This window comes from Lutra lutra, chromosome 6 (assembly GCF_902655055.1).
Source record: "Lutra lutra chromosome 6, mLutLut1.2, whole genome shotgun sequence".
Taxonomy (NCBI): Eukaryota; Metazoa; Chordata; class Mammalia; order Carnivora; family Mustelidae; genus Lutra; species Lutra lutra.
In genome coordinates, this window is record NC_062283.1 from 49,574,117 (window position 1) to 49,599,039 (window position 24,923).

The 24,923-nt window shown below is 38.2% G+C and overlaps 1 protein-coding gene across 1 annotated transcript in view; it reads left to right on the forward strand.

The window, feature by feature from the left end:
- Window positions 1–24,923, forward strand: part of DST (dystonin) — a 487,169-nt gene that overhangs the window by 252,582 nt on the left and 209,664 nt on the right. The window contains 4 exon segments of the mRNA XM_047733080.1: window positions 3,206–3,295; window positions 3,841–3,939; window positions 5,559–5,636; window positions 7,305–7,397. Coding sequence (XP_047589036.1) covers window positions 3,206–3,295; window positions 3,841–3,939; window positions 5,559–5,636; window positions 7,305–7,397 — 360 coding nt within the window.

The following is a 24,923-nucleotide window of genomic DNA, read 5'->3' on the forward strand; positions in this document are numbered from 1 at the left end:
AATAGAATTTTTTTCTCTAGTTTGAACTAGAGGCCTTGTGTTTAAAGTTTTATTTTGCAGATGAGATGACTGAGATCTAGAGAGTTTAGGGTGTGGGTGCTAGTTCATGAGACCTGTGGCAGAAGCTAGACTAAAATGCAGGGCTCTTAATTATTTTTCCCTTATTACATGTTTTCCTTTTCCCTAACTTGGTTTTGCATGGAATAATATTATGTTTTTTTAAAGACTTTATTTTTTTATTTGAGAGAGAGAGAGAGACAGAGTGAGAGAGAGCCTGAGAAGGGAGATCGGATGGATAAATAGACTCCCCATATAGCTGGGAGCCAGATGTGGGATTCGATCCCAGGACTCCAGGATCATGACGTGAGCCGAAGGCAGTCGCTTAACCAACTGAGCCACCTAGGCCCCTTTCATAGCATAATATTATCATTATCTTTCTCTACACATGCCTAATTCAATTTTTCTTAACTGTTGCATAAATACGATGATGAAAAATGACACCTGGTTTTGGAAGGCTTCCTTGATGTTAGAATGGAGTTCTAGTTCTGTCTGGCAGAAGCAAGTTGTGAGATTGCCTTCCTATGAAATAAGTGTTCAGAATCACACCTCATCTTTAACTGTCTGGGAGTGAGACTGACATAGGAAGTGGATGTGGATTGAAATGTGGCTTTGGCAGGACGTGGGTGGGTATGGTGGACTGGAGAGCCCAGAATTCTCAGCGCTGTGTGTTAGTTACTGTTGCTGGAGGCCTCATCCTGATTGTGTGTGGAGGATGTCAGACCTATACAGTAAAGTAATTTATTTTGTGAAATTAAGCCAGGATCAGGAACTATATAATATTGCTTATGTGAATGTGATCCCTTTTAGGTTCAGGCTCTTTTAGAGCTAGGCAGCTTTCTGGTTATAGTGGAGATACATAGAGAAGTACATAGATTTAGATGTAGTGATGTACATAAATTTATAAGTATAGCTCCTCTGCCTTGCTTTTAAGTAGGCCCTTAGCCTTATAAATTAAACTCATGCTTTGGAATGGGACTAAGGGAATTCTTACGGAGTTCTAATATGTGAGTAGAAAAGTGTGCGTTAGTATTCATTTCACTAAGATGCTTATCTGCATACATATGTGTCCTATGTATGTAGTAGATGTGTTCTTATGAAGATCCTTGAAAATTAATTAATCTCTGAAATATAATTAAGGACTTGAGGGGTTTGTCATTTAATGGTATCCCAGGGTGAATACTCTAATGGAAGGGATAATCACTTCATAACTTTTTTTGATATTCATAGGTTTTCTAAATTAGGACTGCCTAAAATGTGTTATGACATACTCTTCTTTTTTTGTTTGTTTTTGTTTTTTAAGGGAAATAAAGTATTTTTTTAAATCTTATTTTACTGTTGTATCATCTTATGATGTCAAAGATTCAACTGATATTCTTGGGAATTAAGAAATCAAAATAAAATGTCAGTCTGTGAAGATGGGAACACTTGTTTTAATAATTTGACTCACTTTCAGTGTTACTGGCCACTTTTATAGGTACTGTTGATATTAGCAGTTATTTAGAGCTATTGAGCCTAAGTTTAATACTTAACGTTATTTTTACTTAATAATGTGTGTATATAGGTAGTTAACTGAACATTGAAAAGTTCTGTGATTCGGGCAAAAACACATAGGAACTAGTAAATATGATACGAAACTCTTAAGGGAATTTTCTCTTCATTAATCAAAAATATTTTCTGGTACTAGTAAAACTGCAAAACATGTATATAGGCAACTAAGATAATACAAATTTAAAGTTTTTTTAAGATGAAAACTCAACCATCAAAAGTGTCCTTCCACTTTCCATTAGGCTTTTCTTGCTTGTTATGTATTCATATTTTAGATCTTTGTATTATTTTGTGCTGTATACTCACTTGACATTTTGGAAGTGCAAAGAAGTTTGACTCATATGTACAAAACCTTTAAGGGTTTACTACACCAACTGGCAAGCACGTAGGGCGTGTGCCCTTTGTGTGATGTAGGTAGATTTCTGCTCTCTGCCTCTAGACCACTTCCTTGTCTCCTTTCATGAGAGCAGCACAAAGTAATGCAGCCTAGAATCACTAAAAGGTGAGAAAATGGTACCATGCCAACCCCCTGTAGAACAGCCATCTTAATAGTCTGCTCTGACATTCGTCTCTCTAGCACAAACCTTACAGTAGGCCAAGTACTTATAGGAGATACCCTACTTGTCAGACTGAAAGCTTTTGGGAAATCTTTGTTGGTTTGTGCTCTTAAAATCACAGGCTTCAATCAGGCCTGTGGAGTGGAGGAAGAAGCTATTATAGGTTAAGTGTTAACTTTGTGTTGGTGTTAACATGGTTATAAAGACCCTCGGTCACAAGAAGATTAATGTGCAGAGGAAAATTTGGGCAGAGGTCTTCCAAGTTGACACGTGAATTTTTAAAAACTTTTTATTTTGAAATAAGTGTAGATTCACAGGGAAGTTTCAAAAACAGTAAGTATGTAGAATCTCATGGACCCTTCACCTAGCTTGTATTTCTAGATTTTCAAAGTATAGAGTGTGTGTCTCTGACATCCTGGATCTTATGGCACAGAGAAAAGAAGACCAACTCAGGTTGGGGGAAGGGGTGCTCTTCCTGCGAGGGTTGCCCTGGCTGTTATATCAGGAATTATGAAGGTCATTGCCATTGCCTTGTATCTAAAAAATTGTAACCCCATGTGGTTGGCCAAGCCTGTATTAATTGTAGTATGTTAAAAATATAACAATTCTGTTTGTCTTTAGGAATTATTAATTGGAAGTTTACTCTTTTTTAGTTTTTGGTTTTTAAATTTAAATTTAGTTTTTAAGTAATGAGAGAATTAAAATGAAAATATCACTGTGAAAATGAACACCATATGAGGAATGTTTTCTACTTGTCCCTGTTCTTCTTTTTTTTTTTTAAAGATTTTATTTATTTATTTGACAGACAGAGATCACAAGTTGGCAGAGAGGCAGGCAGAGAGAGAGGAGGAAGCAGGCTCCCCGCCGAGCAGAGAGCCCGATGTGGGGCTCGATCCTAGGACCCTGAGATCATGACCTGAGCCGAAGGCAGAGGATTTAACCCACTGAGCCACCCAGGCGCCCTACTTGTCCCTGTTCTTATTTGAGTGTTAAAGATGACCCAAGTTCAGGACCGAAAGTTTAAACTGCTTTTCTCTCTGTAGGTTCGAAAACATGTGAATGATCTCTATGAAGACTTAAGGGATGGACACAATTTAATCTCTCTTTTAGAGGTTCTTTCAGGAGATACCTTGGTAAGTTTAAAATTTCTTAATTTAGTTTGAAGAACATATAATCCTGTCCACATGGGACCAGTGTGTTGTCAGTAGACACTGTTCAGATATGTGACACATTCACCTTTTTTGCACTGTGAATTCTGCCTGAAAACGAGTTCTGGTTAGCTTCCGAATCATTTTCAGACTTCAAATGATGTGAATTTGGGAGATTGAAGCACTTTGATTACTTTGCTTATATAATCAGTTCTATAATTAAACTACTATTCTTGTTTTTGCTTCTTTTTTATCTTTGGGGTTGTTTTTTTGTTTTTGTTTTTGCTTAGCAAAGGTTGGATGCATAATATAACCAAATATTAAAAGACTGACATATAACAAAGAAATAAACATTGCTTTCCAAAAAATGGTCTAATCCATTCCACAGGTGTCATTTTCTTTTTTGTGAACATTACTTCCCCTTCTTGGTTACCTGTTCTCCTTCATTATGTTCTGTTCATGCTCTTCTTTTCATTTCTGGTCTGTCTTGTGTCTTTGCTGTTCTATCTTCTGTCTGTTATATTCATTAGCCAAGGGAGCGAGATTTTTTGAAGACCTTACGATTGGTGAGTGCAACAGAAGCATGCGAATATGAACAGCATGAGGATGTGGAGGATGAGGATAAGGGGGTAGGTGTCGGCCCCCATAACTCGACTAACCTAGCCATTACAGTGCGGTGAGCGCTAATGTGGTAGAGAAGTAACCCACGGGTTTGGGCTCCTTTTTAGAAAATTACAGAAAGGACCAAAACCCATAGTGAGGTGGATGTGCGTGTACCAGAAAACTGGAGAAAGAAATATTTTCTCTTTAAATTTATTTACATTACTGTGCAGTGCATAGTAATTGAACATAGGTGCTTAAATTATATGATGGCATTTTAGCTAAAAAATTTTATACACCTTTTATATAAATATGGAAATCTTGACAACTAGCCTGCTAATTTTTATGCAAATTTGTTTCACTTCTGCAATTTATATTTCAAATGTGGCCACTGTTGCCTTATTTGAACATAAACTTATGAAAATTTTTTTACTATTTAAGTTTATGCTTTAACTCATACTGGCAATAGGCATTTGATGGACATTATGTATTTTCTACATGTCTTATTTAGAAGGGGGGAAGGTGTTAAAATTTGGAGTCCTGGTAGAACCCACAGAGCTGTTTCATCTTCATGACACTTAGTTGACTTCAGCCCACCTTTGCAAGACAGATATGCTTCTTTTGTCATCCACATCCCAAGTGCCCCTGATTCCATTGGAAATTGTGCCTTTTTTGGATCCAATGGATGAATTCACCAACAATATTTCTACCTGTTACATAGAACCTTTTTTCCATTCTGTAGTCTGCTGTCTGTTTCATTATGGTGACTTTGGCTGTAATAACCTATTCATATTTGAGAAGATAAGCTGTCAGTTTTTTTTCTTCCTTTTGGAAGATTTTATGTGGTAAATTTCAACTCCATTCTTTGTATTTTTGTTAAGCATCTTCTCAGCTCTATCTCCTTATGTTTTTCTTCTGAAAACTTGTAGCATTTCTCAAGGAAAACAGCATCAAAAAAAAGAATTATTTATTGTTGGTTTTCCTGAGACAGTAAATAATCATGTCCATCCCTAAGCATTGCGAAACTAATTATTAGAGTCCAAATGATTTTGTAAAAAAGCTAAAATAAAGAGGAAATATAGTATATGGTTTTAATTGCTTTTCTTTCTTCCTCTATCTTGCTAAGTAAAACTCTGTCTTTCTCCCTCTTGGTGATTTTATACTAATTGCATGCTACTTTACCTCATTTTCATTAACATGCCATACATATGTAATTATAAAAATCCGCTTAACAATAGAGTTTATTAAGAAGGCAAAATGGGGAACGGTGTTTAGGTCTTTCTGTGCATCCAAAGCTAATAAAACTGTAGGCTAGAATTGTAGTATAGTAACTATAAAAAGTCTATATGTTCTGTGGTATATTCTCTTTTCCTTTTGTTTAAATAAAGCATATAGAATAAATCATATGTTTAAATAAAACATATTCAAAGAAATACCTAGTTGTTAAATTCAGTTTCAGACAATACAAAATCATAAAAGTATCTTTAAAGATATCTGATGGTTTTACCTGAATAGTAAATACTGTTTTGACATGTTAAGATGAATATAAAGTATATTTATAGGGTATATTTATCATAAGTGTCTTTAGCATGGTCAGTGGTATCAGAAACTATAATGTTTTTTATACCCTGCATTTTTCTATTCTTAGCCCAGAGAAAAGGGTCGGATGCGTTTTCACAGACTACAGAATGTACAAATTGCACTTGACTATTTGAAAAGACGCCAGGTATGATGTTTCTCAAAGACTATAATCTTATAAACATATATGACGGAGTAAATCTACATAGAAACATGTCAGGGAATGAAAAGGTTAAATTTGTGAATTATAATGGTTGAGTTTGTGGTTTTGTGAGACAAATATTTAAAAATATGTTCAAACATTTGCTCCAAAGAAAAGGAAGTTAATAGTAGGTGTAAGCCCAGAGGAATTATAAGTGGCTGCATTTCCATCTGAATAAGAGCTACTGATTTTCCTTCTGCTAGAATTGGAATGCTTTGCCTAGGTAGTTAATGATATTTTAGTAGCAACAGAATGTTAAGAATGCCTATGAACAGTTCTTAGTAGTGGGGCAATTCTTTATTATTTATACTTAGTCTATAAAATTATTTTTATAAAAAATAGTTTATATAATACTTGAAAAAACTTAGTGTAAACATTTTTAATACTTAGTAGTGGTAAGGCAATTTTAAAAATATTTTTTGTAATAGTAGATAATATTGGTAATCAAAAGTAGTTAAACATAAAGCAATATTTCTGACAACAGTTTCCAAGTAGCTTGAGGTTTTAGAAGAAATCATGTTAAGGAATGAACACTATATTGGATGATTTGGTGGCATTGTGGTATTGTAGAGGTATAAGTCAAAGTATTGGTAATTTTTCAATTAGTAGAAAAAAGGAGAAAAAGGCAAATCAGGAGAAAGGAAAATTACTGAAAACAATGAGAAATCAGAGGTGGCAACTTTTTGCTTGTTAATGAAGTAAGGGAAAAAGGAAGGGAGGGAAATAGGGACAGGTAAACATTGTTTTTTATTATTGATTTATTTAGTTTATTATGAACATTAAAATGCTTTTATTTTTAAACTTTGATTAACAGTACTTAAATAAGGTTAAATGTTACTTTTATTTACCTTCTTATTCTTAGTTCTAGTGGAAGTTTCCAGGAGTTCTGATGGTTAATTATGTTTCCTTGTCTGAAATGTTTTTGGCACTGTTTTGTCCAGGAAGTAAGATGTTAGTTATTATCGTATTTAATTCATGATATTTAATTATTTTTATCCAGGATATAAATGATAGGTATCATTACTGCCTTTGGTTACCTAAAATACATAATTTGATAGTTAATAAGCTTTAAGTCCCTGTGTTATTATTATTTTTTATATTTGAGCAGTCTCCCAAATATCCAGTGAAGTGTTTATTTATCTTGATAACACTTTATGGTAGATAAATAGAAAAATGATGCTAGTTTTTTCCCCCCATTTTGTAACAGAAGTATGAGAAAATTACTGAACTATTTTATGGTTCAGAACAGTTTCTTAATGGTAAGAGTAAAATAAAGCTTATTTTCAAGTGACAAAATTATATCTAATTTTAAATTCTCAAGTATTTAAGAATTCTCAACCTGAGTTGCATTTTCCTTTTGAGAAGTGAATGCTTTTAATACTTGTTCTAAAAGAAAAGCCAAAGTAACACTTGTTTTTTCCGTTTTGGTTACTCTGTAATTTGCAGTATAAAATGAATGGATATAGGGAGTAACATTAATTTAAGGATTACTGGTGTTTAGATCACTTCGATTTTTTTTCTTTGTGTAATTTAGAATCACTTTTATGTAGGTAAAGATATTTTGTGTGCTGGTTTGAAAAAGTTGGCTTTATCTCTTCTTTTCATGTAACACAGGTGAAATTAGTGAATATTAGAAATGATGACATAACAGATGGAAATCCCAAATTGACTTTGGGATTAATATGGACAATAATTTTGCACTTTCAGGTAAGCTTAATTTTTCTTCATTGTAATTTCTTTTAGTCTCTCATTGCTGATTTTCAAGTGGTTGATACAAAGAATTAATTATGCCATTTATATCGTATGGAAGAAAGTAAAATTCAGGCTTCTTTCCTTAAACAGTATATTTGAATGTTTCCTTTCAAGTAACTTACTACCTGTGAACCTGGTACCCTTTTCCCCCTGTTATCCATGAGCATATAAGATGATGTTTGTAATCTTGTCGAAAACGGACCTTTGTGCTCAGGAGCTGAAATATGTAATGCGAAGACAAAAGTTTGATTATAGAGATAAACAATAGCTTTATCACTTTGCTGGGCAAAGGACGCAGCAGCAGGCTACCTGGAGGAAGGGGCTCCGGCGTTTTATAGGGAAAAGCAGAATCTTGCTGGTTTCCATGGGAGTTATTGGTACATGTAGCCTGCCACACACATCACGTTTTCAGGAGGGTTCCTGGTTCCTGAAACAAAGGCTAAGAGGGGAGGTGGGGAGGTTTGTGGAAGAGAGTAAAAAAGTTACTTAGTTTAAAATCAGGCCTTGTTGGGGCGCTTAGGTGGCTCATTCGTTAAAATCAGGCCTCGTTGAGGCATTAATGCAGCCATTTTGGTTTTTGTTCAGCTTCAGCTTAAGCGGTTTCAGTCTCAGTGTTGGAAGACAAAGATTTCTTTTTACTGAATGCAGACACATTTCTTTTGTTTATTGGACAGTGTTACTTGACTTAGATACATGAACATTCTATGACTCATTCCTTAATTAGAATGGTTTTTGTTGGCATTCTAGTTTCTCAGTGAGAACTACTTTTTCCTGTTGATAGACGCTAGATGGCAGTATAATTTTCATAAAGGGATCTCCTGAATTAGAAGTAGCCGTATTTTGTGTAGAGCTTTCTCAAACAAGATTTGAGGAGATTAATGCAGATTTTTTTTAAAGGATTTAATTTATTTATTTGAGAGAGAGAGAGAGAGAGGGCATGTGCGCAAGAGCAGGGAGGGGCAGAGGGTGAGGGGGAAAGAATCTGAAGCGGACTCCATATTGAGTGTGGAGCCCGGAAGGGCTTTAGTCCCACTGCTGGTAGATCAGGTACCCAGAGTTTGAGGCTTAACCCTATGAGCCACCCAGGTGCCTTGAGTAAATTCAGGTTAATTTACTATAATCTCTCTAATACATCTATGCTCATTGAGAGCTGATTTGGATTTTTACTTTTTTTTTTTTATAAAATGATGCATTTTGAAACAAATCATCTTTACTTGATTTAAGGTGAATTCTAACTCGAGAATGTGCTTTAGTTCATTACCCATTTTCCTGCTTAAGTAGTGTTCTGTGTGCAACCCAGAGCCTGACCCATAGTAGGCATGCAGGAAACCCTACTCATTTACTGCTGTTCAGTTAGATCTTGAAGGAGGAAGAGGTAACTTACCAGCTTCAGAAAGGAGCTGAGGTTTTAAACCAAATCATGAGGGGAGTAAGACTTATTTCTTAATTTGTAAAAATGTTCTGGGATTTAAGGTTTATAAGGGAATGATGGAAAATAGTGTACCTGGAGCTCATTTGGGAACAGGATAAATCTGACAGGTATGGAGAGCTGTAGGAATTAGAGTCTAGGTAGTTTCCAGGACCTGAACAGGCAGCTGATCAAAATTGCAGTAGTAGGAAATTGGAGGAGATGCTGGCAACCAGGTGTACCAGCCAGACTTTGGGGTAGCTAATACAAGTAAATGTTCCCTCAGCTGGGTTTTTGCTATCAGAGAGATCCAATAATAGGGACTAGAGGCAGGAACCTAAAGATCTGAGAGGCCCCATTAGTAGAGCACCTCTTCCTCAGGGAACTAGGGGACTGAGCACTAAACCAAGGCAGGGATTTGGGCATGAATCCAGACCCTTTTTCTAGAATTGGGTAAAGACTAAGTAGAACTGACTGAAAGCAGATTTCATGTGGAGATCCTCAGCAGCATTCTCAGGGATCCTTTAATCAGTCCTCAGTGGATTAGGTCCCAGAACCTTGAGCAGGGTTGAAATTGCAGGAACTCCACATGGGAAGATTAAAGGCCTATTGGAGCAAGGAGCTAGTCCCATCATTTCTAACATAGCTGTGAGACAGGCTATGTCTGGACTTTGAGGACTGTGGGGCTGAGGAAAGCACCCAGGCTGTGGCAGGAGGCAGAGCTAAGTGTTACCATTGACTCTTATGGCAGTTGATGACATTGGGTACATCACTTAACCAATCTGAACTTGAAAAATAATGTTTTAGGAAACTGCATCTATCAATTTTACGTAAAATAGATTAAATGAGCCAGGTCTGAAGTTAGGGAGATAGAAGCCAGGAAGCTGAGGTAGTAATTTCCGAGTGGGGTGATAAAGGCCAGGACTCAGATGGGGATGAAAAACTGAATCCAAGGGATGACATTTTGAAGAAGAAAGGAATGGACTTGGCAACAGGGCACAGAGGATGAAGGAATGGGATTAAAGATGACTCTGAACTGTTCAACCTGGGATATAAAACAAACAACAAACTAGGAGATGACTGAGACAGGGTGATGGTCAGGGGAAAAAGAATAAAGAAGGACCAACCAAGTGGGTCTGATGGCCTGCCAGGTGTTCTGTGCATCTGTGTGCTGAACTCTTGGAGATACATGAGCATAGATGGGGTGTCAGCTATAGGTAATGCACTTAGAGTTATCAGTATAAAAGTGGTCATTGAGCACTTCGGAGAGAATGGATCTTCAGAGAAGTCAAGAAAAGAGCATGCATGGAGAAGAGCTGAGAGCTAAGGACAGACGTCTGGGGAAGGCCCATGATTTGGGGTGCAGGAGGAAGAAGATCCACCTGGGGAAACAGGAAAGAACAAAATATTTGGAGAGATGGATGGTATGACAAGAAAATGCAGTGTTGCTGAATCTAGGGGGAAGAGAATGTCAAGTAGAAAGGAATGGTGAGCACTACAAAATGGCACTGAAGCGCGTGAGAAAATGAAGACCAACAACTAGTTTTACCTAGAAGGAGGACATTGGAGACCTTGGAAGAAATACTACCAGGCGAGTCGGAGCAGAAACCAGGAAATGACAGACCAAAATGTGAGTAAATGGTTGGGAATTCGATCCTAAGTTTGAAGAAATTTAAAGCCAAAGGTCATTCAAAAAGAATTATGTATTAAGAAACTCGTTGCATTTTGTCACTGGAGGAAGAAAGAAGACCAGCCACAGAACTACTTCTAATAGAATCCTAATGATCCTATGGCATATAGTATGGAATCCAGTGTATTTTAGGACCCAGATGATGAGATACTGTGACTGTTGATTTATCACCAGTATTTAGAAATTAGATCCAGATCTGTTTAAAGTGGAACACAATAGTTTTGGTAAAATAAAAATGTTCCTTCTTATTTAAATGAAATAACCAGGTGTCACCAGCCAGACTGCAGGGTAGCTAAAAGAGGTAAATGTTCCCTCAGCTGGGCTTTTGCTATCAGGGAGATCCAGTAACAGGGGCTGGAGTATGATAATTTCTTAGTAGTATGATAATTTCAGATTAGAATGATTTTACTGGTTATGCCAAAATAGAAGGCTACTTATAGCAGTGGTAATCATTCTCACTCAAAGTGACTGGGCTTTTTTTTGTTGTTTGTTTTGTCTTTATATAAATAAGGAAAGTAATTTCATAAGATCAATTTATTATTTAAATTTATTTTTTAATTTAAAATTTAAAATTATTTAAATTATTATTTAAATTTAAATAAAATAAAACAAATTTAAATATTTGTTTTGAGCATCACAAATTGAATCTCTTTTCCAGTCAGGCTTTCTGAAGGTAAGCATTATCAACACAATAGTTCTCTATCAGTAACTACCATATGCTAGATCCAGAGATGCTAGGGAAATGGAGGATGTTGTTGCGTCTATTAGGAGAATGTTCATAAATATAATCTACTTGTGATGAATCCATTGCAGTATAAATAAGGGATATAGAGGAGGAGTGTTGTGGTATTAGGAAGGTATTAGAGAAATTTTCACTGATACTAGAGATAGACTTTGCAGGATGAATGCCAGCTACCAGGCGGAGACTTAAAGTTGGGCCATTTCTGGGAGAGGGAGCAGTGTGTAATGGCCTGGGAATGGGTAGTTGGTGAGTTTGGCAGAGCTTCAGGGAGGGGTGGATGGGGTGCACATCAGCGGTTGGGCCTTTATCTCACCAGTACAAATACCAGCCATTATGCTTTTATGTTCTCGTCAGTAATGTTCCATCGCCAATGAAGACGTTGAAAATAAAATTAAAAATGAACCCAAATCCAAGACTTTATTTTTGCCGCTTGTCTACTAGGATATTCAGTTTTGCCATTAGAGATGGTTTAATTTTCTCTTTCAGTGATTAATCATCATGCAGGCCTATCATTAACAAGTATTGGCAACATCGCTAACTTGACTGTTTAATTGAATATTCTTATTTAGAAAAGTATAATGAGTTCCATCTTGCGATCAGTCTAAAGACTACCTAGAGAATGGTGATTATCATGTTTTTCTACTTAGTCAAATGATACCTGCTTACGTGTAAGTCCAGTCATGCTATACTGATTTTCTTTTTACCGTATCTATGACTCAGTTTTAGAAATATGCACACCTTAAGTAATCAGGCTCCATATTGATTTACTATTTTTATAGCAAGGCCCTAGTAAAATTACATAATATTTAACTAGGGTACAATTGTGTTACCTACAAAGTTCAGCTACCTTCATTCATGTATAAGAAACACATCTATGTGTTTCTTCTGGCGAAGCATTTCATACTTCAAATCATAAAATTAATCAGTTTGCTTATGTAAAAATCCTAATAACCATATAGGGAAAATGGCTTGGAAAATATAATGGCACATAAAAATGTAATATGAAATATGAAAAGTTCTATTGATATGTAATATGAAAAATACTATAAACTATTTTATGGGGTTTATTATATTATTATTTTTTAAAGACTTTATTTATTTAAGAGAGAAAGTGAGAGCATGAGAGGCAGGGGAGGGACAGAGAGAGAGGGAGAAGCAGACTCCCTCTTGATCAGGGAGCCTGATGGGGGGCTCGATCCCAGGACCCTGGGATCATGACCTGAGCCAAAGGCAGATGCTTAACCAACTGAGCCACACAGGCGCTGCTATGAGATTGATTTTAGAAATAATTTTTATTGAGTATTTAGGAATTTAGCATTTATTATCTCTTCTACAGCTAGCGAATCATCCTGTTTTTGTTTTTTAATGGCTGATGTTTTGAAAAAAATCTTAGTATAATTTACAGAAATTTTTGAGCTCCCCTCTTTTTTTGCAAGTACCAGAATTAGTTGGTGTTTCTTAAGAAAAAAATTATATGTTAGAGACTCTTTGAAACAACATTTGAAAGGCATTTTGCTAAATGACTCCTGACTGGTATTTGCTTTCTGTTTGCTCTCAGATTTGTTGAACCACCAGTAGTTTCAAAGGTTAATGCAAACTTTGGTAGTGTAACTGCATTTCAGAAAACTGAAAGTTAAAGGGAGGGTCAGAGTCTGCTTATACGATAAAGCTAAGGGTTTGCCTTGAAAGCTCATCAGCGTTATAATTTTACAGTGAGCAGTAATGTTTGTCTAAGAGGATTGGTGGCCAGAAATAAGCCACGGTGTCTAATGAGACACAGGGACCCAGCTGGGCAAGATGCCATGGCATTTCTTGCGTGTGCTTTTCTCATAAGCAAAATGGCCTCAGGCTGAAGAGGATGGTCACAAAGTCCGAGGAATTAGAGGTCAGAGTGGAATTTTCAGACTTACTGCAAAAGATCGAAGGAAGCCCTGGATTTTGAAATGAGTGAATCTGTGGAACTGTGATTTCCTACAAATCAAATGGGGAATGTCTGCGGATGTGTCAGAGCCGAGAAAGAAGAACAGTATTTAGATCCTGCCAAAACTCCTTTGAGCCCTGAAAAATACTCTCCCAGAAGAAAATATGTCAGGAGAAAGCCGATCAAGACAATTGTAGGTGACACAGAGTCAGTAGAGCCAAACAAGCAAAATGAAGGCAAGAAGAAGAGTGGTGTTCAGCTCTCAGAGGAACAGCCAGCTCTTTTACCCAGGGGACTGGTACGGGAGGACGCCGTTGTCCCAGACCCCACGCTGGAAGGTGGGATTCCGCATCTGCAAGGGAAGACACAAGTTGTAGTTGACAGTGTGAAACAGAAACTGGTGCCGAGTGCTGCAGGCGGTCTGTCTCACTATGGGGACACTTCTGCTAATGATGGTGACAGAGAAGTAAAAGTTAGTGACCTGGAGGAAAGGATTCCAGAAACGGACAGCACTCCATGTTGTGTAAAGAGGAAGGAACATTTAGATGATGCCAGCAGGAGAGAGATAACATTCCAAAGAAAAACTGATGTTTTAATGTTACCAAAGGCAGCCAGCTTAAGTTCTGTTCACTATGGTACGGAGAGATCATTTGAAAAAAGTGGGTCTTCTGAAGACCCATCAAAAAATAATAGCAGTGTTCAAGGGAAGCAAAACATTGAGAGATTTTGCCCTCGTGAAATATACCATTTTCACTTTGAAAAAAAGAGATGTCATTCCCTCTGTACCATTGTGTCCTCTGCTTCCAGGGACACAGACGGAAATGAGGTAAGTGAAATGTGGAGTCTGAGCTTAAGGTGTAAATAAGGACTCGGGTACTCCTATCTGACTGAGATTCTGTAATTTGTCTATTTTAAAAGTTGTATTCATATTAGTTTATGTGAAAGTTGGAGAGTTCTTGGTGCATTTTGTTATTTGTAACCTTAAGTTCAATTACTATGATTTTTATTTTCTGTGATATCCACATTCTTTGATCGCACTTAAATTTAAACCCCTGTATATTTTTGTTATTGTTGGAAAACTTAGAAAAGCATCACTTTAAGAGAATGCACATCTTTTGAAGTTCTCTAGTTCACGTTTCTTGACTTTTCCTATGGAAGAGCCTTTGGAAACAGGGTGCAGTGTAGGCAAAAATTGCATCAGAAAACAGTCACGAGAAGATAATAGCTTCATGATTGATGTTGGGAGGATACAGTACAGTTATCAGTCAATACTGACTTGCTGGTCCATAAGTTTGGAAAGCCAATTCCAGTTCTCTACCAGTTTTCATGCACAGGAACACTCACATAATTGCTTTTAATTCTGTGTGTGTGTGTGTGTGTGTGTGTGTGTGTGTGTGTGTGTTGGGGTGATTATCACAGATGAAATCACCCAAATCTCTTTTGTCTCTTTGTTATGTGAGTTATTCCCCAGCCCCTTTCTAAAATCAGACATCATTTGGGTGGCATGTCCTAGGTATTTCAGTATGACGCTGACTGCCAGAAAGTTGAGATCTTTATTCCTAACACCGATAGTTAGCTTTAGACAAGTGACTTCTCTGGAGTTTTCACTTGTCTTCTGAAATAGAAGTGAGTATTTATTTACTTGGTTGAGACATGCATTACCCAGACAACCTCTACATGTAACTAGGTGGGAGTGGAGGGCTTTTTCTTTAAGCTCTTTTTCACTTTGTCTTTCAACAAAAACTCTGGACGTAAATGGGGTATGTGATGTTAAACAGTCCTGGCGAGGTCAGCAAGGGTCATCCGCACAGCAATAGAATGAGGTTTTGTCAGGGTCAGTGTGCGTGATCCTCGTGGACCTTAGCTGCAGAGCTCTGGGAAGCTCTTCTGTATAGACACACTACCCCGCCTTGCCAATAGTATGTCAGCCCTTAGATTTACATTTTCCAGGGGTTACATTTTAAAAAGAAAGCATAGCCTCTGTGTCAGTGCAAAAGGAAACTACTAAGCTGTTCCGTGTTTAGGAATGAAACCACTTGTTTTGCTCCATGTTCTCCAGCTGTTTTTTGTATATAATATGGCTTCTTGTAAGCCTTACATTTTTTCAATAATGGAAATTCTTAAAATCTTTTTCCTAAGTGCTACATAACCGCCCCCCCCGACACACACACTTGTTTTATTCTCATGCCAAGGATTTTACCCTTCTAATTGGTATAGATTTTTGAAACTTCAATGATGAAAAGAAGGCACAAACCTGCCAGTTACATTTGTTGAATAATTGTGATATGGGGTACTTCACAAAGCCTCGTATCTTCTAGGGTAAAAGCCAAATGGGGTAGCGTCATTATTTATCTGAGGAGTTGGACATCTTACTTCCTTGCAGTCCAGACAAAGACTCTTCATTCTGGAGCTTACAAAGAGAACCAACAGCTTGGGAACTCTCCATGGGACATTCTCCTGGTTAACCTTGCAGGTGTTTGATTCTGTTTGCTTAATTACCTTTGGTTAGAATTGTGCACAGAACTCTTTATCTTGCATTGGCTTCTGCATTTTTTATTGGAGAATTAAATGCAGATGGGGGTGCTCAGCCCCTTCATTAGCATTATGTCTCAGAAATGACCTGTTAGCCAACATTCCTTCCTTATTTGTTCCTGCAGGATCTTTTTTATGTCTTCCCTGTCACATCCTTTCTTTCTCTTGATCAGTTGTCTGCAGGTTTGGGGTTGAAGACTTTGAGTTAACTTCTGAGCAGAAAAGGGTACAGTTCTCTGTGCTTTTCTTAACTTTTGAATTAGTACAGTCCTCTACTTAAACTTCCCTGGGCCTGTGAAGTTTATCATTTTTGGTATAAGTGACCAGCCTACCTCCTCCTTAAATGCTTGCATTCCTGCGCCGACCGAGAGAGCCCTTCCAGCCACAGAGCCCTGTGGAGGTTACCTAGCGAGCCCTCCTTGAGTGCCCACCGAATAAAATCTCATAATCACATTAATTTTGACTAGGGTCAGGAGTTGTTAAAAAAAAAAAAGAGTATCTTAGATTTGTGTATTGTATTGGAATTGGAAAAAAAAAATGTCAGACACATTGTGTCTTGTATCTTAAGAACCATATGAATATGCAAAATAGTTCTTCTTTTATAGAATGAAGAACTCAAAACTGAGGTTAAAGCATGCCCTTATAGCAACACAGTAAATGGCATTAACTGAGCTGAACTACTCAGCAACCTACTTTGATGAATTGTCAGAGTTCTGAAGGCTGTTGCTGTGAGGTCAGAGCAGGGCTCATGTTTATAGGAGTTGATGTTCATCTGTGAAGGATGAGCATTATAAACAGAGTTGGTAAAGCAAGGCATGTTTGGGGACAGGGAATAATGAGCTCACTGCAGCCCCCTTCTTGAGAGATTTCTTACTTGTCTAAGACTCATGTGCTTCCTGTACCTTGTGATAAGGTTTCCTACCTTTGCCCTTGAGCTTTTCCCACGAAGCACTCCTTTACTTCTTTAGTTTCACAATCCCACCTCTTTCTAGTCTTGTTACATTGATATCAACCAAGCTGGTTGTTTCCTCTGTGTATATAGGCCATTGGTTCTCTAACTGACCACATGTAGGTGTCACCTGAGGAGCTTTCTACAAAATACAGGTGCCTAAAAGTCACCCCAGTGATTCTAATGTAATAGATTAGGGAGGAGTTCCACAGGTGATTCTGATGGCCAAGACTAGGGAACTTGTTACTCTTCCTCACCTACAGTGGTGTTTTTCAAGGGGGACTCCAGAGTCCCTGCAGTAGAATTATCTGGATTGCTTACTGGAAACGCCTTACCCCTGTTTATCTTGATCAGAGTATGCTATGGAGCATAAGAACATGGCATCATGTTTTAGGCGCCCTCTCACATGTTTCTTAAAAACACTACGTTTTGGGAACCAGTATCAGCTTAGCTTAGCATTTGTGTCTCATTCTCAAGGTAGTTTATATTTTCTTTTTTCTTTCTTTCTTTTTTTTTTTTTTAAAGATTTTATGTATTCATTTGAGAGAGAGAGAGAGCACAAGCAGGGGAGCAGCAGAGGGAGAGGGAGAAGCAGGGAGCCTGATGCGGGGCTCCATCCCAGGACCCCGGGATCATGACCTGAGCCGAAGGCAGATGCTCAGCCAACTGAGCCACCCAGGTGCCCCAAGGTAGTTTTTCTGATAAGCAGTGTGGGTTATAGGCCCGGAAGGCAGGAGGTATTGCCCCAGAGAGCTGTATGACTTAAACAGCTCTTTTCATTTCTTTAAGTCTCCGTTTCATTCTCTAGGAAAAGAGGGTATTGGACTAGATCACAATACTACTATTAATAATGATGGTATTTGTTGAGTCCTACTGCATGCCAGACATGCCACCATTATGATATTTAATCTTTGGAGCAAACTTATGAAATGGTTTTATTTTTTGCTCCATTTTACAGAGGAGGATACTGATCCTCAGGAAGGGTAAATAACTTGTTTAAGTGGAAGAGTTTGGATGTCACCCAGTTATCAACCAAACTGAACTCTTACCCGTTACAAGTTACGCACTTTTCCCCATATACATCTTTTTCACTTTTAAATTTCTATGAATTCATGTGCAGAACTGCATACCATTTTGTTTGTTTAGTCTTTTCACCTCTTCCTCCATCTCTTTCTTCTTTTATTTCTCTACCAGGCACTTATGATATACCTGATATATATTGAACCAAAACAAGGCACTCTGAGAGAAATATAATATAGCTCTTTTCTGCGTACAGTATATCCCATTGTTTATTTAAAACAAATGACAGGGACCATGACTTTAAACTTAGTCACCTTAAAGTTAGACCTCTAAGATGATAATTATGAATAACGTTAAATTCCCACTACACTATGTAGCCATATTAACTAATGAAAACGGAACTATTCCTTTGTTCCCTTTAATCCCCTGGTGAATTGCAGTGTATGGTGCAAGAACCCAAGAAGGAAGCCAAGGAGAGAAGGATGATAAATAAGGTGTGTGGATATTGTACAAATTAAGTTAATCTCTACATAATGAAGAGTTTAATTTTTTAATTGACTTTTATATTATAAAAATTTAAAAAAATTGAGAACCATCTCAAAATGTTAGACTACATTAATATTCAAACTCACTGAAATATAATTGATATTTTTTTCTTTAACCAAATCTTTTCTGAATCTTAGGCTACTGAACTCTTAGGATTCAAACACTAGGATAGGGTACTAGGGTGGCTCAGTTGGTTAAGCGTCTGCCTTCGGCTTGGGTCATGACCGCAGAGTCCTGGGTTCAGGTCCCACGGTAGGCTCTCTGCCCAGCGGGGAGTGTACTTATTTCTTTCCCTCTGTCCGCCCCCTCTGCTCATGCACTCTCTCATTCTGTCTCAAAATAAATAAATAAAATCTTAAAAAATAATAAAAATAATTTAAGCACTGGGATAAAACCTGAATGTTTTTCTTTTTCTTTTATTTTTTTTTAAGATTTTATTTATTTACTTGACAGAGAGAAAGATCACAGTAGGCAGAGAGGTAGGCAGTGGGGGGGGGCATGGAGAAGGAGGCTCCTTGCTGAGCAGAGAGCCCGACGCGGGGCTCCATCCCAGGACCCTGAGATCATGACATGAGCCAAAGCAGAGGCTTAACCCACTGAGGCACCCAGGCACCCCTGTTTTTCCTTTTATATGATAGGTTTGGTCTACAGATTTTGAAAACAAAGGTCTTTTGGTTTACAGTTGACCAGCGCATTCTTTTCTGAACAGTTTCATCTTTTTAAATGGAAGTGCCTTACTAATTTTTAAAAAAATTTTACCATTGCTAGTTTTTTGGATTTCATAACCAGTCTGTGAAAATTTAGTTATAAAAAAGTTGCTTAAGGCATCTCTATCAATGCCTTGGTCATTTCAGTTAAATGAAGGATATGTGAAAGTTTGAAACTGTTGCTGTACAAGAAAAAATAGTTATTTTATATTTCCCCCCATATTTGAATAAGAAATAAATGAGCATTTGCTAGGTAGCTGTTAATTTAGAGGATTAGCACTTGAACTTTATCAGCTTTTTGCTTTTATCCTCTATTTAACTCTTCTTTTTAGGGAGGCAGTTTTAGCCAGTTAGAATTTTCAAAATATTTGTGCCATCTTTGCTGTTAAAAATATTTTGTGGAGCATTTTCACACATTTGTGAAACTTGGAAGCACTAACTAAAAATGTGTTGATTACATTAGTTTCTGCCAAAATAGTTAAAACATCTTTGAAGAGGTTGTCTTTGGAAGCAAACATCTTGGCTTGGAAATATTTGTCTGTGTTGACAAACTCAATATGGGATTTTCTTTTGCCTGACTGCAATGTCAAGTAGTGTGAATAAAAGAGTTTAAGGGATAGTCCTCACCATGGTTCACTGTAGGACAGGTGCTATTCCATACCATGTGCATGTGTCATTTTAGTCTCTCAGCACCTCTGTGAAGAGGTACTTTACATGAGAGGAAACAGAGGCCCAGAAAGACCACAGGGCTAGTATGTGATGAGGTCAGGAATTGAACACAGGTCACCACCTTCCAGAACTCTGTGCCAGTCTTCCTCCCAATGTTATACTTTTACTTGTGCAGTAATTACATTAAGAGACTCTGGAAGTAGAAGAATTTTGAGATCCATCTTTTCTAGCCTGCAGCTTTCATTCTTATTCATACCTGAACTGTTGGTGAGAATGTAAGCTTGTGCAGCCACTCTGGAAAACAGTATGGAGGTTCCTTATGAAGCTGAAAATAGAGTTACCCTACGACCCAGCAATTGCACTACTGGGTATTTACCCTAAAGATACAAATGTAGTGATCCGAAAGGGCACCTGCACCTCAGTGTTTATAGCAGCAATGTCCACAATAGCCAAACTGTGGAAGGAGCCTTGATGTCCATCAACAGGTGAATAGGTAAAGAAGATGTGGTACATATATATAATGGAATACTATGCAGCCATCAAAAAGGGAAATCTTGCTATTCACAATGATGTGTATGGAACTAGAGGGTATTATGCTAGGCGAAATAAGTCAATCAGAGAAAGACAATTATCATATGATCTCATTGATATGAGGAATTTAAGGAACAAGACAGAGGATCATGGGGGAAGGGAGGGAAAAATGACACAAGATGAAACCAGAGAGGGAGACAAACCATAAGGGACTCAATCTCAGGTAGCAAATTGAGGGTTGCTGAAGGGAAGGGGAGTGGGAGGGTTGGGCTGGCTAGGCGATGGACATCGGGAAGGGTATGCGCTTTGGTGAGCACTGTGAATCACAGACCTCTACTGTGGAAACAAATAATATATGTTAATAAGAGATATATGAAAGAATTGAATTTCCTTTGATAACACTCTTGTGTCTACCACTCTGAACCAATAGTTATTTTGTGTTCTGCAAGGAAGAATGTTTGACTAGTATCATTTCTATATTTACTGTGTGTCCCTTAAATCAGTTTTTGCTTCAGAGTGCCTGTGTGGCTCCGTTAGCTAAGTGTCCAACTCTTGGTTTTGGCTCTGGTGATGATCTCAGGGTTGTGAGATTGAGCCCCACATTGGGTTCCATGGTCAGCTTGTAGTCTTTTTGAGATTCTCGCTTTCCTTCTGCCCTCCCCTTTAAAATAAAGAAATAAATCTTTTTAAAAATCAGATTTTGCTTCTATAAAATGAGATGGTTCACTGATAGGTAAAGCTCTTTCTGGAATGGTGCAGGAAGTCCATATAAATTTGGTGTAGCAGAGGAAAGAGAACTTAAAAGAGCTTACGTCAGAAGAATGAAATTTAACCCAGGTCTCACTGCATCTGTGAAACAGATTTGTGTGTTTTGAGCATTAAAAGAAGTAATGTGGGGGAGGAGTCAAGATGGCGGAGAAGTAGCAGGCTGAGACTACTTCAGGTAGTGGGAGATAAATAGCTTATCTAAAGATTGCAAACACCTACAAATCCAATGGGAGATTGAAGAGAAGAAGAACAGCAATTCTAGAAACAGAAAATCAACCACTATCTGAAAGGTAGGACTGGCGGAGAAGTGAATCCAAAGCGACTGGAAGATAGACCGCGGGGGGAGGGGCCGGCTCCCGGCGAGTGGCGGAGCAACGGAGCACAAAATCAGGACTTTTAAAAGTCTGTTCCGTTGATGGACATCGCTCCAGAGGCTTAACCAGGGTGAAGCCCAGGCGGGGTCAGCGCAGCCTCAGGTCCCACAGGGTCACAGAAGGATCGGGGGTGTCTGAGTGTCGCAGAGCTTACCGGTATTAGAACAGGGAAGCCGGCTACAGAGACAGAGCTGAGGAGTGAGCTCTAAGCTCGGGGTTACCTTGAACCGGTCGCAGGCTCGGTCAGCTTGGAGCGCGGCCGGAGGCCAGGGTGACGGGAGTCATTGGGCGCTGTTCTCTGAGGGCGCACTGAGGAGTGGGGCCCCGGGCTCTCGGCTCCTCTGGGCCGGAGACCTGGAGGCCGCCATCTTCATTCCCGTCTTCCAGAACTCTACAGAAAGCGCTCAGGGAACTAAAGCTCCCGAAAGGAAACCCAGCAAACCCGAGTGGATTACTCAGCCCGGCCCCGGGTAAGGGCGGTGCAACTCTGCCTGGGGCAAAGACGCTTGAGAATCACTACAACAGGCCCCTCCCCCAGAAGATCAACGAGAAACCCAGCCAGGACCAAGTTCACCTACCAAGGAGTGCAGTTTCAATACCAAGGAGAGCGGCGGAATTCCAGAGGAGAAGAAAGCAAAGCATGGAACTCATGGCTTTCTCCCCGTGATTCTTTAGCCTTGCAGTTAATTTAATTTTTTTTTTCTTTTTCAATTTTTTTTCTCTTCTTCTGCTAAATTTTTTAACTTTTACCGTTTTCTTTTTTTTAACTTTTTTAAATAGTTTATCTAATATATATACTTTTTTTCCTTTTTATATTTTTTATTGGCTTTCTTTTTTTTTAATAGTTTCTTCCTTTCTTTTTTTTTTTTTCTTTCTGAACCCCTTTTTGTCCCATTTCTCCCCCCTCACGATTTGGGATCTCTTCTGATTTGGCTAAAGCATATTTTCCTGGGGTTGTTGCCACCCTTTTAGTATTTTACTTGCTCCTTCATATACTCTTATCTGGACAAAATGACAAGGCGGAAAAATTCACAACAAAAAAAAGAACAAGAAGCAGTACCAAAGGCTAGGGACCTAATCAATACAGACATTGGTAATATGTCAGATATAGAGTTCAGAATGACGATTCTCAAGGTTCTAGCCGGGCTTGAAAAAGGCATGGAAGATATTAAAGCAACCCTCTCGGGAGATATAAAAGCCCTTTCTGGAGAAATAAAAGAACTAAAATCTAAGCAAGTTGAAATCAAAAAAGCTATTAATGAGGTGCAATCAAAAATGGAGGCTGTGACTGCTAGGATAAATGAGGCAGAAGAAAGAATTAGCGATATAGAAGACCAAATGACAGAGAATAAAGAAGCTGAGCAAAAGAGGGACAAACAGCTACTGGACCACGAGGGGAGAATTCGAGAGATAAGTGACACCATAAGATGAAACCACATTAGAATAATTGGGATTCCAGAAGAAGAGGAAACAGAGAGGGGAGCAGAAGGTATATTGGAGAGAATTATTGGAGAGAATTTCCCCAATATGGCAAAGGGAACAAGCATCAAAATCCAGGAGGTTCAGAGAACCCCCCTCAAAATCAATAAGAATAGGTCCACACCCCGTCACCTAATAGTAAAATTTATAAGTCTTAGTGACAAAGAAAAGATCCTGAAAGCAGCCCGGGGAAAGAAGTCTGTAACGTACAATGGTAAAAATATTAGATTGGCAGCAGACTTATCCACAGAGACCTGGCAGGCCAGAAAGAGCTGGCATGATATATTCAGAGTACTAAACGAGAAAAACATGCAGCCAAGAATACTATATCCAGCTAGGCTATCATTGAAAATAGAAGGAGAGATTAAAAGCTTCCAGGACAAACAAAAACTGAAAGAATTTGCAAATACCAAACCAGCTCTACAGGAAATATTGAAAGGGGTCCTCTAAGCAAAGAGAGACCCTAAAAGTAGTAGATCAGAAAGAAACAGAGACAATATACAATAACAGTCACCTTACAGGCAATACAATGGCACTAAATTCATATCTCTCAATACTTACCCTGAATGTGAATGGGCTAAATGCCCCAATCAAAAGACACAGGGTATCAGAATGGATAAAAAAACAAAACCCATCTATATGTTGCCTACAAGAAACTCATCTTAAACCTGAAGACACCTCCAGATTTAAAGTGAGGGGGTGGAAAAGAATTTACCATGCTAATGGACATCAGAAGAAAGCAGGAGTGGCAATCCTTATATCAGATCAATTAGATTTTAAGCCAAAGACTATAATAAGAGATGAGGAAGGACACTATATCATACTCAAAGGAACTGTCCAACAAGAAGATCTAACAATTTTAAATATCTATGCCCCTAACGTGGGAGCAGCCAACTATATAAACCAATTAATAACAAAATCAAAGAAACACATCGACATAATACAATAATAGTAGGGGATTTTAACACTCCCCTCACTGAAATGGACAGATCATCCAAGCAAAAAATCAACAAGGAAATAAAGGCCTTAAATGACACACTGGACCAGATGGACATCACAGATCTATTCAGAACATTTCATCCCAAAGCAACAGAATACACATTCTTCTCTAGTGCACATGGAACATTCTCCAGAATAGATCACATTCTTGGTCCTAAATCAAGTCTCAACCGGTATCAAAAGATTGGGATCATTCCCTGCATATTTTCAGACCACAATGCTCTGAAGCTAGAACTCAATCACAAGAGGAAATTTGGAAAGAACCCAAATACATGGAGACTAAACAGCATCCTTCTAAAGAATGAATGGGTCAACCAGGAAATTAAAGAAGAATTGAAAAAATTCATGAAAACAAATGATAATGAAAACACAACGGTTCAGAATCTGTGGGACACAACAAAAGCAGTCCTGAGAGGAAAATATATAGCGGTACAAGCCTTTCTCAAGAAACAAGAAAGGTCTCAGGTACACAACCTAACCCTACACCTAAAGGAGCTGGAGAAAGAACAAGAAAGAAAGCCTAAACCCAGCAGGAGAAGAGAAATTATAAAGATCAGAGCAGAAATCAATGAAATAGAAACCAAAAAAACAATAGAACAAATCAACAAAACTAGGAGCTGGTTCTTTGAAAGAATTAATAAGATCGATAAACCCCTGGCCAGACTTATCAAAAAGAAAAGAGAAAGGACCCAAATAAATAAAATCATGAATGAAAGAGGAGAGATCACAACAAACACCAAAGAAATACAGACCATTATAAGAACATACTATGAGCAACTCTACGCCAACAAATTTGACAATCTGGAAGAAATGGATGCATTCCTAGAGAACATATAAACTACCACAACTGAACCAGGAAGAAATGGAAAGCCTGAACAGACCCATAAGCAGTAAGGAGATTGAAACAGTCATCAAAAATCTCCAAACAGGATGAAGGATCTCAATGTGAGAAAGGAATCCATCAAAATCCTTGAGGAGAACACAGGCAGCAACCTCTTCGACCTCAGCCGCAGCAACATCTTCCTAGGAACATCGCCAAAAGCAAGGGAAGCAAGGGCAAAAATGAACTATTGGGATTTTATCAAGATCAAAAGCTTTTGCACAGCAAAGGAAACAGTTAACAAAACCAAAAGACAACTGACAGAA